At 31.9% G+C, this 16486-nt stretch overlaps 4 protein-coding genes across 4 annotated transcripts; 1 reads left to right on the forward strand and 3 right to left on the reverse strand.

Moving 5' to 3' along the window:
* Positions 1–2853: 2853 nt before the first annotated feature.
* Positions 2854–7037, forward strand: LOC114178682 (glucan endo-1,3-beta-glucosidase 3-like). Its single transcript, XM_028064730.2, has 4 exons — positions 2854–3144; positions 4892–6145; positions 6416–6443; positions 6617–7037. Exons 1-4 carry the CDS (start codon positions 3081–3083, stop codon positions 6765–6767), a joined length of 1497 nt encoding a protein of 498 aa, XP_027920531.1. The 5' UTR covers positions 2854–3080; the 3' UTR covers positions 6768–7037.
* A 158-nt stretch (positions 7038–7195) lies between these two features.
* MEE11 (RNI-like superfamily protein) lies at positions 7196–8575 on the reverse strand. Its single transcript, XM_028064731.2, has 2 exons — positions 8200–8575; positions 7196–7831 (listed from the first exon to the last, which is right to left on the reverse strand). Exons 1-2 carry the CDS (start codon positions 8545–8547, stop codon positions 7226–7228), a joined length of 954 nt encoding a protein of 317 aa, XP_027920532.1. The 5' UTR covers positions 8548–8575; the 3' UTR covers positions 7196–7225.
* A 925-nt stretch (positions 8576–9500) lies between these two features.
* LOC114177413 (dynein light chain 1, cytoplasmic-like) lies at positions 9501–11089 on the reverse strand. The gene is made up of 2 exons (XM_028062741.2): positions 10621–11089; positions 9501–9894 (listed from the first exon to the last, which is right to left on the reverse strand). The coding sequence occupies exons 1-2, from the start codon at positions 10855–10857 to the stop codon at positions 9736–9738; spliced, it is 396 nt and encodes a 131-aa protein (XP_027918542.1). The 5' UTR covers positions 10858–11089; the 3' UTR covers positions 9501–9735.
* A 2884-nt stretch (positions 11090–13973) lies between these two features.
* Positions 13974–15116, reverse strand: LOC114179835 (protein PLANT CADMIUM RESISTANCE 2-like). Its single transcript, XM_028066304.2, has 4 exons — positions 14847–15116; positions 14696–14767; positions 14412–14624; positions 13974–14266 (listed from the first exon to the last, which is right to left on the reverse strand). Exons 1-4 carry the CDS (start codon positions 14989–14991, stop codon positions 14184–14186), a joined length of 513 nt encoding a protein of 170 aa, XP_027922105.1. The 5' UTR covers positions 14992–15116; the 3' UTR covers positions 13974–14183.
* Between the last annotated feature and the right edge of the window lie 1370 nt (positions 15117–16486).

Consider the following 16486-nt stretch of genomic DNA (forward strand, 5'->3'; position numbering starts at 1 on the left):
GCTAACTTTTTTAATATATTTTAATAGAGGAACACTATCATTATTTCTGCAGAAAATTCAAATTCAAAATTTGCAGGGCATGGGGTCTCTGAAATCATAATATCATAAACAACATTCACGTGAAGGTGGCTATAGAATACTCTTATTAATTATCTTCACCTGTTTCACCTGAACTTTGCTATTTTCTACTAAAAAAATAAAAGATGTTATTGAACAAGCCAACATAATCACAAGTTTAATCAATGAAGTTCAACATAGTTAATGAATAATAGTTTTTTTTTAATATATATAAACAGAAGGTTTATTAAAAATGTAAAATTAGACGCATATTTTTATACAAAATATCTCAATAACATTTTGAACACTCGTAGAAGTTGCTAAGATTTTTGCGTTGAAATGATTTTTCGTGTGTCACGATTTTAAGTCATTTTCAAAGACCCCTAGACAGCAATGTTCTGCCCAGTCTTGTTCTTTTAGAAATTTATTTCTAAAAATTTTCTGATATATTTTTTCTTCATTTTAAAATCTACCAGTTTTGAAAATTACATAAGCCTCTCCATCTGAGAACAATTTTTAAACACTACTTGCATAAGGGAAAAAGGTATTAATTAATCTTAGGAAGAAAAAAAATAGGTATTTAAAAAAATGAGACAAAAACCATTAGTGTTGAACATAAAAAAGTAAGAATAAGCTTTTCAAGAAAGAATCCAATATTTAGAAAGATGGTAAATCTAGATGAGTCATACTCCTTGGACAATTGACATTACAAGGCAAAAATAAAACAATTTTCTTTTATCATCACTTTTTTTAATGGTCGATTATTACATCAGTCCTTCAATTATTTTTTGGGCCTAAAGATTCTTGGGCCCACTTGGCCTTGTAGAACCCACCTTCTTATGTCATCAATGTTAGAAAATTAAAAAATGTCATTATCATGCATGAACAATGCATTTTACACCATAAACATTCTTCTACTCCTTATCTATCCTATGTACATATTAATTTTGTTGTTAAAGTTACATATGTGCACAATTCGCACACACTTCATACTAATCTCAATCATTTGTATTCAAACAAAAGAAAAGTACTGTGTTTTCACAGTACTATTACAACATTAGATTCAATGTTTGGCATCTGGTTTTTTATGCAGGAGTTGAGACAAAAAGAAGATAAATTCTAATTTATATAATAATTTTGACAAATCTAAATCATTATCCTAATCAAGTTATTTCTCAAATTGAGAGAATTTGTTTCAAATTTTTGTTTGAAATCGTCTGAGATTGTCCGACTCGATATATGATCTAATTTGAATATAATTTTTAAAAGTTAATTAAAATTTTGTAGTGAGATTTGATCAACATTTCTAATCCTAATCCATTTGAGAGAAGATTTTGAAGATTGAGATTTTTTTTTGACTTCTTAATTAGAATTCTCTAAAAAGAAATTCATCCCTAACCTAATGAATTTTGCAAGAAACCTGGAACCATATTTTCCAGATTATGAATCATTATTGTAATTTTAATTAAGTTGTTTAACAATATTTTATTTGATTTAAAAACTTACATAAAAGAACTCAATCTACCATTTATTCATATAATTCATTAATAATCCAATATATAAAAATACTTGTAAATGTTTTTTAAACAAACAATATATTACAAGAAGTTATTTTTGGATAGAGCGTAGATTGTTTGTCATTGTTACTTGCATCAATTATAGTAATATAAATTAAATTCAAATTAAATTTTATATAAATAAATTTTGTATGTTTAAATTTTTTAAAATTTAAATGTACAAAATTTAATTTAATTTTTTAGTTTAAACTCGTTAATTTCATTATTTAAATAGATGTAACGGATAATTGAAAAATATTACAATCATAGAAAAGTGAAAATACAGTGTTATTAAATGAAAAAGAACAATATCTGTTTTGAAGTAATAACAAGAAAATGGTTAATTACTATCATTTTTAATAATTTAGACAATAATTTTCCTTTTATGCTATTTTAATCATAAAATATTTAACTATTTAGTTGATATACTAATTAATCTTATGTTCTTGTGAATTGTAACTCATGGAGTACAATACAAAACATTATAACAATATTATTATTGTAATATTTATATGTTTTACTTTTTAAATTTTACCTATTCATGCTAACAACTCGGATCAACAAAATTAACCTAATTTTTCTTATCTACATTTTACAAACCAACTATAGGGGTATAGGGTTAGGGTCCGTTTAAGTTTTAGTGACAGATTGATTCACATAAAAACATGTACGTGGAAGACTGAAAATAAATAAACTTTAATGCATAATTTTATTTTGAGATGACATAAATTGATATTAAGTGATAAATTCTAAAATTACATTTATAAAGATGTAAAATATTTTTACGAAGACTGAAGTCAAATAATTTCTATATATGTCAGCATTGTAATAATTGAATATTACTTTAAGAGTGAGTTTTCTCACAAGTTTCCTATCTTATTCTCACCTTATTTCTTTTTTTCCCTTATCTGTTTACAATTAAATTAAATGAAGAGAAAAAGTCTGACTCTGTATTTTGGCGCACGTGCATTACAGCCGTTAGATTCCACCCTGAGACATACATCATGACGTGGTGCTAATCCTAACTCTTTATCCTTTACCGCCACAAGGAGACTTTTTATAAAAATTATTGAAAAATATAAAAAATATTATTTTAACTAATACTTTTGGTATAGAAATTACTGAAAATTTGTTTATGAATAAAAAATAAATATTTGTTTTCCATTTATACAGTAAGTTTATATTAAAATAATACTTTTATTTATAAGTAAAAAAATTCAATAAACATGGAGAATGTTAGGCTTCTCTCTTCTTTCTTTCTCCTCCACCTCACATGCTTCCACTCTCTCAAAAGGAGCAAACTTTCATTTCATTTGCTTTTCCCGCACTCGCTAGGACATTTCCCAAATTTTAACTCTTCTTTCATTTCAATTTCCCTTCTTTGGAGTTTTTATTTTTGTGGGTTTTCGTTGAAATTCAGTGTAAGCAGTGCTCCTTTTATGTTACTGCTGGACACATTCAACTCTCATGGCTCTGCTGCTGCTGCTGTTCTTCATGCTGCCACTCTCAATTTCTGCATCTGGGTCTGGAGGTAAGTTTATGCATCTGTGCTTGGTTTTTTAGTTGCCACTTAGTTGTTGTTGATTAATTTATCTGTTCATGCCCCAAAATATGTTAATGTCTACTTCTTCTTGGCCTTTGGTTTTTGTTTTCCCCTCATTATATCAGTTTCACCTAACATCTAACATAACCAGTTCTTTGTGCCATTGAAAGTGGCATTGGTTGATTCTCTGTTGTTTATGATTTAATCATTTTCTTGTTTTCTCTATTGCACTTACAATTACTGTTTTGAAATTCGAAGAGCAGAGGGGTAAGTGTCTCTTTCATTTTTATTTTTAGTTATTGTTGTTCAAAGTAAAGGGTTTTATGCCAGAAAATCTTTTACTTTGTACAGAGCTTGCGATCTGTCCTTTCCCGTCTTTGGTGGGAGCAATGTTGTTGCATCCCAGCTCATCACACACTGTTACTCTGTTGCATTTGGCAGTTAACTGCATTTGTAAAAATAAATGGACTAAAATACCCTTATTTTAGAAAACCAGATACGAATGGTGAAAAAGGTTTAGTCGCATTTCTCTAATTGTATCTTTGAAACTGCTCAGAAAATTAAACACAGAGGTCCACAACTGGGACAATCTGCCACCTACCATTTATAAATAAATGCATTATCATAAAAATGTGTATTCTAGTTCTAGAGTAGTCAATTAAGGTTACACAGAAGAATAACAAGTAAATCTTCACATATGTCACCTGAAAAAGCTTCAGGGACACTGGACGGTGGGGTGATTTTGACATTTGAAGACAAATACGTAAATACGCCTGTCTTTATATGCTTTCACTTCTGGAATTTAATAATCATAGTAGTTAGAAAGTGATCTTGGTGATGTGGCGCGACCCCTTCAGTTCCCATTGACCGAGTTGCCAAATAAATTTTCAACATTTTATTTCGTAGCTTGCTAATTAAAGTGAATTTCTCTCTTGTGTATCTTGGCGGGTAGAAGTGCTAGCTAGGTGCTGGTGATGTGAAAGCGTAACCTACCAACCAGCATCATATGAGTGTGTTAAACATCTTTTTTAGCTAATGCACTTCACCTTAGGTTTTACCCTCGCTGATAAGAACAAGAAACACATGGAGTGACGGGTTAAAAAACTTACTTCAACTTCTGTCATGGCTTATGTCTCCATGATCAAATATGACCAATGCAATTGATTTCTCAACGGCCAATTCTAATTTGATTGCATCTAAGGATATTATTAGGTAGCTAGATGAACAATTTGGCCATCTACATACCTATGTCAGACTTATTATTATTATAGGATCGCTGACAGGGAACCTAAATGCTTGATTATGACAGAACTACGTGCAATTAAGATGTACGTAAGACTGATTCTAACTAGGTTATGTTCTAGAACTTAGGATCTGTAGAAGTCAAGGTTATAAACTTATCTCACTTTTATTCATAGATATAATTTCTCACCTCTTTTAGTTGTGATATACCAGCTTATTTCCGAAAAACTGGGACAAGTTATAGTTCTTAAACGTTATTGCTTGCTATTTCACTTGTGAAGCTGAGCACTGCTGCTAACTGCTATTAGCAGGCTAAATCCTTTTTCGTGTACGGATTTGCTATACAACTTTACATTTTTTTTTCCTCTTTCCTATCTGTTGGTGATGGTTGCTTACATTTTTTATTCAGTTTATGATGAATATCACATGATCAGTTTGAGTAAACTCGTGTTAAAATGAAAGTCCTTCATCCATAGCTCTTTTTTTTTGACAGATGCATTTATTGGTGTCAACATTGGTTTAGATATATCTGACGTGCCAGGTCCAACAGAGATTGTTGCTCTTCTGAAAGCTCAAGGTATCCAACACGTGAGACTCTATGATGCTGACCGAGACTTACTTCGTGCACTTGCCAAAACAGGAATCCGTGTAACCGTTTCTGTTCCCAATGACCAATTACTTGGCATTGGTCAGTCCAACGCTACTGCAGCAAACTGGGTTAATCGAAATGTCATAGCTCATGTCCCTGCTACTAACATCACTGCCATATGTGTTGGATCTGAGGTTCTAACTACTCTCCCAAATGCAGCCCCTATTCTAGTCTCTGCCATAAATTTCATTCATTCTGCTCTTGTTGCGGCTAATCTAGATCAGCAAATTAAAGTCTCTAGTCCGCACTCTTCTTCTATCATCCTTGATTCTTTCCCTCCTTCCCAGGCATTTTTCAACCGTACATGGAATACAGTCATGGTTCCCATGCTTAACTTTTTGCAAACAACAGGTTCATATCTTATGCTCAACGTGTATCCATATTATGATTACCAGCAGGCCAATGATGCAATCCCACTGGATTATGCTTTATTCCGTCCCCTACCTCCAAATAAGGAAGCTGTTGATTCCAACACTCTGCTGCATTATACTAATGTTTTTGATGCAGTTGTTGATGCTGCTTATTTTGCAATGTCGGATTTGAACTTCACCAATATCCCTATTGTGGTGACTGAGTCAGGATGGCCCTCCAAAGGCGACTCATCTGAACCTGATGCAACTGTTGATAATGCCAACACTTACAACAGTAACTTAATCAGACACGTCCTTAACAATACGGGGACTCCTAAACATCCTGGGATTGCAGTTAGCACCTATATTTATGAGCTTTATAATGAAGACTTAAGATCAGGTCCATTCTCAGAAAAGAACTGGGGGCTATTTTATGCCAATGGAGAACCGGTGTATACCTTACACTTGACTGGTGCTGGTACTCTTTTTGCAAATGATACAACAAACCAAACCTTTTGTGTCGCAAAGAGTAATGCTGACACTAAGATGTTACAGGCAGCACTTGATTGGGCTTGTGGACCAGGGAAGGTGGATTGTTCCCCTTTGCTGCAGGGTCAAACATGTTATGAACCGGATAATGTAGTTTCACATTCTACATATGCTTTCAATGCATACTATCAGAAGATGGATAAATCGCCGGGTAGTTGTGATTTCAAAGGCGTTGCATCTATCACTACCACAGACCCAAGTATGGAAATACATACTCCTACGTAAATATATATGAGTTGGATACAAATTTGTGTGCATTCACTAGAACACCATATCTATAGGCAATAATTAAACATGCATGTTTGCATCCAGGCTTGCACCTCAACACAATAACCAGGTTCGATAGAATTACATATTAGATGAATTAGGAATTGTTATACATCAAAGAAGGTGTGCATAATCAATTTTCTATTTAAAGTTGCTCAGCATTATAATTCAACTGATATTTGCTGCATTACAATTTTTACAGGTCACGGTTCTTGTATATTTCCAGGAAGGTATGATTCCAGAGTTTCTGTTACTGTGTTTCGTTGCCATTCCTTTCCTGAATATATATGCGTTGTCTTATTAATGTATATTCCCAATCCCTTCTTTTTCAACTCTCAGTGCTGTTAAATAACTTTACTGCTTTTTTTTTCTTCTTTGGTTGCATATTTATGGTGAAATACAGTCATGGGAGAAAGGGAACCAGAGTAAATGGAACATCACTGGCACCATCTAATTCCTCAAGTTCGGGATGCTTGCCACAATATTACTACAACGATGGATTTTTCACAAGCTCGTTGGGTCTGGTTGTTCTACTTTTATGTGCAGTTATGTAGAACTGGGCTCATCTTCTGTCCATCTTTGGAATATATAAATTAATGGAGGCATTCACTTCAACTTTCTTATGCAAGATTGCATCGCAACATACCTTATTTAGAGTTCCTTCTAAAAATTATTTGAGTTGTCCAGTTGATCAACATGTATATCAGCAATTGTAACGAGTTATCCATTGAATTTTGTACAAACATAAAGTAATTATTTGATATCATTGCTGTACGCATTGTTTCTTTTCCTTTTGAATAACAATTTTATTCTTTGAATTTGAATTATTTTGTCTCTGGAAAATTCATTTGGAATAAATACTTTGGCATGATGATCTTGACACTGTACAGAGCTGATGAATCGGACTCTTTCGTGACGACTTGGATGAATTTAGGGAAAGCCTACCTCAGCAGACAACATAGCAAATAATATCAGCCATCAGTTACAGGAACTTATCCCAAGTTGTACTTCATTATAGAACATCAGTATAGGTATATCCGTGAGAGTTTTCATCACAAACTTTACAGATCAATGAAGAGTCTGAAGAAGTGCACCACCAATTTGAGTGTTGCTTACAATATGGTTTGTTACAGAAACTGCATTTTGGAAGCTGTAACCAACATTCAAGGCAGAATATATCTTCACAAGCTCCCTCTTCCACTTCTCCGCATTCGATGCATCCACCACAGTTTTCACACCTTGGAATACAAAATTTGCAACCCCTACATGGGGATGGTGGCCATTCCCTCCTCATGCAGTGCTCTCTGGGGCAATCATAAACCATCCTCACCTCAGAGCACCTGGGGCATATGTCCAAATCAATGAGCCGTTGACTCTCTTCATCCTTAAATACCGAAAGGCTACCTCGTTCATGATAGTAGACAGGTTGCTGCTTTTGCTGCTCCTCTGTTGATTGATTCTTTCTCAGGTTCATCATAAGCATGTCAAGATGATCCTTCTGTACGTTGTAAATTCCGTTTATACTTAAGGTCTTCAAGCAATTGCTTTTTTGGCATAGTGTTTTCACGGCTCTGAGAACTCCTTCAGGGGTTATACCTGTGCACCCTGGTATACGCAGCTGCACCCAAATGAAACCATAAATGAGACAACACTTATATCCTAGTATGTTGGCAAAACCCTCTAATTTGTCAAAGCCTGATTTTTTTTCTCCTATATGCATTCAGTTTCTAGCTTACCTGAAGATCTAAACATGGTTTTCAAGGTGTTCATGCCACCCTTTTGTCAAGTAACTTTTCAATTTTCAATCAATTTTATAGAAAACCCATACAACCTGTTTTACACGGAATTCCATACATTTATTAACATTCTCCTACTTGATAAACAGGTATACCTGATCTCACAGATTCATTCAGATAATACAGAAAGCACAACAATGAACTACGAAAAGATGGTGAGTGAAAGATGTGTGGGTTTAGTTATTGGTACCTTGTTTATGAGAGGGTTTTGTTGCACGACCCTTTGGAGCCCTTCATCGGTAACACGAGTGCAGCTGATGAGAGTGAGAATTTTGAGCCTACCATTGGCCTTGGAGGTGACTTTTAATAGAATCTCATCGTTGAGTCGCCAACTGAGAGGCCTTTCAACAGTAACATTCAACCATGGTAATATGTCATTGTTGACTGCATCTCTGAGTGATGTGCAAAGCTGAGACATGAGCACAACCTCGTACACAGGAAGATATGTCAAGACCAGAAACATAGCCTCGTGAGGAGGCTTTGCTTCAGGTTGTTCCTGCTCAACAGTTAAACTAACCGCCTTGGAGGACTCTGCCATGTTTGGTTTCACGAAATGAAAATAAACTTGCGTGTATTTAAGGGATTTTAATATCAGTGATGGATATGCAATGAGTTGGCAAGAAAACAAGATGAGATATCAACATGACACGTTAGCTAGATGTGGTTGAAGGTATCTCAGCCACAAATCACAAATGTTCACTAAAACTTATATATATATATATATATATATATATATATATATATATATGGAGGCATAATTATTAATTAAATTAATGTCAGTTACAAATATTTTATATTAGTAACAAGATTTCAATAATATATGTTATTGAGATGATTCATCATGTGAGTATTTTTGAAGTATTAAGTAATTAATTTCTCTAGTTCAATTAATTGGAAAGATTATTATTATCTCTACTAATTGAATTACTTAATTATAAAACTCATTTATATGTGACTATAATTTAAATTACACTTTTATTGTATATTTGTAATATTCAAATATTCTACAATAAAAAAAAAGTGTATTTTTTTAATTTTATTATTTTAATCACACAATTTAAAAATAAAAAAATATAAATAAATTCGAGAGTCTATTACCTTATCATGTAAATAATTTCGATACGAGTTTTATCGATAAGTATTGACAAAGTTATTTTAAGGTCCATATGATTTAGGTTTATCATTGATGATAACAAAATTACTTTAAACTGAACTAAATTACAATTTTTATGTCACTTTTTGACTGAAAATATTTGAGATTATTTTATGTTGATGCAGGGAAAAAGTATATTTCACTCAAAGTTAAGGACAATAATCTAAACCAATATTAACAAGGCCATTTTAATTTTTTTTTGTTGACATTTACTGAATTTATATATTCTTCCATAAAACCCATGATATTTTCTGGAAAAGGTATTTTAAATCACTTTAACCAACGAATTACCATTTGAATTACAAAGTATTTTAATTTTCTTATAATAACAACGTTAATGGAGAGTGAAATTGTGTAAAGTTGTCTATTTCTGAGCTGAAGAAGAGTATCCTTTCACTTTTCACAACAAATTCGACACTGGAATGCTCTCTCATTCCAAACTGAAGTGCATCAAATACTTCACAGAATATAAATAGAATATAAATGTCTTTAAATTTTACAATTTGCAATTTCAATCAGTTGGTTTAGAATACTAAATTATTTGAAGTTTGCAAGGAGTTTTGCATGTCGAAGTTATGAATGGTCTAATGGTTCAACTGCGGTCTTGAAGAGAAGGATATAAACTTTGTCGATCGAAAAATACAAGAAACCACCAACAGAGTGAGTAACATAGGACCCAAAACTAGTGCCCACAATGCAGTGCCATGCTGGACCATACGAAGAATCAAATTCCTGCAAAACAAGTTTTTGTCTCAGCCATTCAAGCAAGGAACAAACAAAGTTCACAAACACTGAAATGAAATGTTGGTGTTATGTAGATTCTTCTAATCTTCCACTCATTCATTTTGTTATTATCAGTATGAGTCTTGTTAGCCATAATTTACTTCTCTATTTTTTCATTCCTTCTGCATCATAAGGAAACTCCCTGAGTCTGTTCAATATCATTTCTTCATCTGTATACTCAAAAGAAAACCAACTTAACGTGCCATTTTCAATCTCTTCTAATACAAGCTAAGTTTGTATACTGTAGGATAGCTACAGAGCCTGAGTAGTACCACTCAAAATCATGCCTTCCTTCACCAAACCAATTGGCACAATCCGCAAGAAAGATAAAATAGCAGATCAATTTCAAACAAGCATAGTTCCATTTTGAAACTAGCAAACAACTAGCCATTCAATTGACAAAAATACCAATACCCCAAATCAAAACCAACTCATATAACTTAGTGATTCTAAAACAAATTAACAAAAAAGAAGATCAAACAACTAACATAAAGTACTACTAAATTGAGGGATAAGAATAAACATAGGAGAGCTAGATTACGGTTTGTCTTTTCATATTTGAAAAGCTTCCAAATTAGCCATTGAGATTTCACACCATGTATGTGGAAAAAGATCAGAATCAGAAACAGATCTTGTAAAGAAATGAACAGAAACAGTAACCAAAAGAAAGGTAACCTTCTTAAGTGCGAGGGCTAGGCGTTTGCTATCAAGCTTCTTCGGTGGCATTGAATCGAGAAGATGACGTGCACAACGAAAGGCAGCATTCTGAAGAGGGAGAGGCATGTCAGAAGCTCTGACACGAACGTTATTGTGTTGTAGATGATCATGCTGCTCTTGTTGTTCTATGGCTTTCTTCTTCTGTATCAACCCTTTAAGGAAGTTGCTTCTTCTTTCTAGCTCCTCCTCCGCCATTTTCTTCCCAACTCACACACACACACACATCAAACCCTTTTCTTCTCTTGCACTCTTGCTTTCTCAGATAAAGCAGGGCCAAATACCCTTTGCACTCTATTGTCCCCTTGAGTGGCCCCAAAGAGAGTAAAGGAACAAAGAGAAAGTAAGAGGGAATAAGTATGACCAGATTAAGACACAAACAAAAATTTAGATACTATGTTTATGTTTATGTTTATGTTTATGTTTAGTATTGTGTAGTGTGAGTGTCTTTGTGGGGTTTGGTATTGGTTTTTGAGTTGCGGTGGTTCTTTTAATGCATGCATTTGTTGTTGTTTGCGTGTATTCCAGGTCGTTGGTTCAGGCCTAGAAACACTTCAAGTTTACCAATACTTTGATATGCTGAATATTTTTCTTTTTCTGAAATTTTTGAAGTAAAAGACATTATGGGAACACAGGAATGATACTCGTTGCCTCTACTTTATACAGTCATGGAAAATCAATCATTTTTACTTTTGCTTTTTTCTTTCATTTTTTTTCCTTTTACTAACGATAAATGTTTTCACTTTTCCTTTGCTTAGCATTGAAAAAACCTGCTAAAAGGGAACATGTCCACCACTCTTGTCTGTAGTGGATTTGGTCAAAGTAGAAGTTTCCCGGTGGCAATGATGAACAGTATCTACTGTATTTTTTTTTCTAATAAAAAAATCAATAGATAACTTCGTTTCTCGCAACTGAATGTGATTCCTCAGGCTCGAGGAAGTTATGAAATGGCTAGGCTAGAAAATTATGAGAAACTTTAACTTTAGTTAAGAGGATGTTTAATAATTTCTTAACACGTGTTTATTTATTAGACATACATACATTCTCAAGCTACATCATTAAATAACATTGGTAAAAGAACAGCATAAGCTTTCTTCATTCCACCTTAAAATTGCAGAAAAACCCAACCCGCGATCTTGGAAATAACTCGCAAGAAATTCTCGATACACGCTCTCACAATTAAAGGACCAATTTGATCTTTAACGAGTTTTGGAATTTGAAATCTTTATTAATGTAACAACTATAATTATAGTTCTTTAAAACCATTTACTGGTCATTTTATTCATCATTGCGCAATGGGACCAAATAAAGCAATAACCATTCAAATAAAACAAGTTCAGGAGAAAATATATACGTTTGTGATCTAAAAATCGGTCCTTATTGTTGCTTTGATTTGATTGTTCCTTCATTATGAATTAATCTTGAGTATGTGGAGTCCACGCATAGTCTCATTATGTAACCATTAACCAGTGATTCGATATAACATGTTTAACAGATAATAAATTTTTTGATAAATTTTAGAAAGTGAATTTTTAAGTTTAATTTAATTTTATAAAATTGGTTTGTAAAATAAACTTACTAATATATTATGAATTTGTCTTATTTCTGATTAATGTAAAACTTTTAACTATATTCTTACGAAAATATATTCTTTTCAAAGTTAATCATCAATACTGTGCAAACCAAAGAGCAAATACACAAAATATGGTTCATACCAATGGCCATGTCAAATCCACCACAAGGCACACGGTTCACAAATGAACCAAGCAATCCCAACATGGACTCCTTCAACATTTTGTCGTCTCATCTTGGAATAGTTCAAAACACATAACCTTTTCACATGTTTATACTATAAACAGGAACACAGTTAAGGCAGCTGAACAATGTTTTGGTGAATAAAAGACCGAGAGAATGTCAATGTTTTGTTTTGGTCATCTCATGTGGACGGACGAGGTAAGAGAAAAGAAAAAGAAAAATTGACATTGGAAAGAACGAAAAGACAGGCATAGTCGTGTTTTGTTACTAACAGCCAAAAGACACAAATTACATTATCATAATTTATCTATTTCAAACCGTTGCCTTGACAAACTCACACTATTGCATCAAGTAAAAAATTATTAAAAAAAAATTCTAAACCTATCTAAATAAGAAAAGTATGACAAGTTCTCTATAACATAAATTATATATAAGAACAATTTAAATAACATATAAGTTTTTACAAAGTACAATTATCCTGTATGTACTTTTTGCATTTTATAAACATCTCTTTGTGAGCAAACCATCTTTAAGTATTCATATGATTGTATATTCTTTTTTGCAAATTTTCATAAGTTGAAAATCCCTTAAATGTTTCGGTAGTCAAGACTGTTCATGATCCTAAACATCTTTGTAAAAGTTTCAAGTAAAATGTCAAATCTATAGTACAAGAAGACAAATTTTTATAAATAAAACTTAAGTGTGTTTGTTCATTGAATCAATGTATGTGTTTAGTATCATCGAAAAAAAAAGATAAAATTTACAAGTTGAAGTAATAAAACTAGTACTAATTTAATTTTTCCTTTATCACTTATAACATTTTTACATTTAAGATCCTATTTCATGGAGACAACCCATTTTTTTTTTAAGGGGGAATTATATATTTTTTATTAAATATGTTGAAACAGAAAAAATATCCCGTGGGCCAAATTGTCCTCATACCCACAACCACAGCCCACAGCCCACATCCCACATCCTACGTCCCACATCCAGTGTATTTTGATCTATTATTTTTATTTTACAATAATTATATTTATATATTCATTTTCTCTTTATATTTCATTCTATTTTCTTCTAATCTTTCTCGTCTTTTATTATTATTTTTTTCTCTTTATCACTATATTTATCAAGCTTCTTATTTTTGTGTTTAAAAATTAAAAAATAATAATTTTCACAGCTGAGCATAAAGACACTGTATTGGCGCGGAGAATTAAGTTGTGTAATATATGTTGTTGCTGGATGATCATTGTTTAACTTTGAAACTTTCGACAAAAATCACACTTTTTTCAAAATGAAATTTATAGCGTACAAAGGTGACAATGTGTTTGGAATTTAAAATTTTAGGTCAACTTTCCTATTATTATACCTTCTATTAAACAACTCCCTATAGTGGGTAATCTTTGCTATATTTTTTTATTTTTAATTAATATTTTAAAAAAAGTTTAATTATGTGCCTGTGCCAAACCATCAATGTTTAACTTGTTAACTGTAGCCACCACTTCACGGATTGATCACTGAATCAAACTCTTACGTTGAAAATATCTTAATATATATAAATATAAAAATGAAGATAAAGGCTTCACACAACTCTGGGAAAGTCTACACACATTGTAATACCATATCCATGGAAAACATGAACATCAACAACAGAAATATACATTCTTAATCATAACTTATCTAAAAAGAACAGATAATAATACATTCTTAATCATTAGTGATCTTGATAAGATCTGACGCAGGTATCCATGCATTGTGCGTATAGTTATTTCTCAACGAGTCATAGGTTGAACTGCTGGAGCAGTTGGTACCTTGCTTACACCATGGTTCCCTCGCTCAACATTTCCCTCCCACCCTAATCGTCATTTTCAAATGAAAATACATTAGTTCATCATCTGCATATATATATTTTTAAATCAAATCTATGTAGTTTAAACCAAAGATTATGCATATTAAATTATTCAGAGTCCGGCATAATAAAGAATGAATTTGGTTGGTACCAATGGTCATGTCAAATCCACGGTTTTGAAGTTCACGATATTCTTGGCACAAGGCACAGGTTTCACAGCAGCAATGAACAAAGAAATCCCAACATGGAGCCTCCTTCAACATGTATTGTCTTCTCATCTTGCTGCGGTAGAAGCATGAGTATACGCAACCACAACCAAGTAAACAAGAAACCAGTGCATACAATGCCCCACTAGCACCACATGCTGCATATCATAAATCAAACCATTATCACTTTCCCTTTCAAAATCATCATCGCAAATAAATACTTTCTTACACGTTGATCCCTTGTCAACAATCTCTGCAATCTGACCAAACGTGATGCATGGACACAAGCACGTTATGCAGCCTTAAACAAAAGAACATCAAAGAAATTAGTAGTATAAATGTATCTGATTTCGACCAACTTTTATGTAAAAGGAGCTTACAGTTTTTGAAGTTGGAGAAGCAATCACAGAGGCCGGTGGACCATTCAACCTTGGCCGGGGCTTTGGGGTTGTAAGCCGCCGGAAAACCGGTGGCAGCGGCCTCGTTGTACGGTGGTTGTGCATCTTGTGAGGTTGGTAGAGACATAACTGTTACAGAAAAAGACAAAGAAGCTTCCAAGGGATAAGAATATGGTGGTGAGAAGCGGTGTGAACCAACAATTTATAGTAGAGTTGAGGAACAATGTTCACTTTTTTTTTTTTGCTTCACTCGCCAATCATTTTCATTTCACCCATAGATATAACCTAAACGAGGTTTTGTCTTTTTAATCTCAATATTTCTGCATGCGAAATTGCGCTTTTACCCAAACTCTGAATAAAATATTACAAAATAAAAAGGACGAGGCAAAATGAAACAAAACGACTGCATAATTTTTTTATATAACTATTGCATATGATTTTTTTTTAAAAAAACTTGAGTTTTTATTTTTAAAACTTGAAGTTACGTCTTCTAAATAGCTTTAGTTATTTCATTTTCTTATTTCTTTTTTATATTTTAAAATTATTTAAAAAATATCATCCCATATCATAAAAAAAATTATTAAAATTTAATTATCAAAATATCATTATTTTATTACATGACTCTTAAACTCATATTCGGTACCTAAACCCTGAAAACATACATAGTAATAAAATATAAAGTCATTTAAAAATATTGGGCTCCACGAATAGTTTGGGATATAATATTTTGAGCTTAAGGAAGAATATACAATGGAATTAATATTTCAAATACTGTCCAATTTTCCAATAAATTCGTGTGTTAAAATCATACCCAAGTACTTATGTTGTTATTTTTTCAAGAAAATTTTACGGCAATAAAATAAAATTACCATACAACTAATTATATATCGAGATAACATAAGAGTGTTCCTAAGTGTGGGATTAGATTGAGACTCGTTCAACAAATATTCAACTTTATCTATAAGAATGTATAAATGAAAATTTCACCGTTTGCTATAAAGAAATTATTTTTTCTATTTTATTTTTAATAATATTTTTTAATTTATCAAAATGAGGTATCTTATATAGATCATATATTGTTATAGATAACAAAGTCATGAAAATAAAATAATATATATATATATATATATATAATTTAATATATTCAAAATTAAAAAATAATATAAACTTTAAATTATTAAAATAAAATAGCGTAATAAGAACTTATACGATGTGACAACGCCTATATGTTTTACTAGTTAAAATAATTTGGATTAGTTTGAAAATAAGTTATTTTCTTACCAAATTTAAATTGAACCAACCTGAATAATATTGGAGTAAGTCAATAAATACCAACAAATTATTATTTAAAAATGTTATATTTTATTTCGGGATACATTTATATATATATATATATATATATATATATATATATATATATATATATATAAATAAACAAAACTCACATAAAAAAACTAATCTAGAGTGGAGAAAAAAAATAACATAGTAAAGGAATTAATGTTTAGATAATACAATTGAATAAAAAAAGAAAGAAAAACAATAATGTTTAGTATGTTAATTTTAGTCAATATTATTTTTATTAAAATATAAATAGTAATTTAATTTTTATAAGATCATGTTGG

The sequence above is a fragment of the Vigna unguiculata genome, chromosome 3 (genome assembly GCF_037176805.1).
Source record: "Vigna unguiculata cultivar grain cowpea cultivar isolate G323 ecotype 2 chromosome 3, ASM3717680v1, whole genome shotgun sequence".
NCBI lineage: Eukaryota > Viridiplantae > Streptophyta > Magnoliopsida > Fabales > Fabaceae > Vigna > Vigna unguiculata.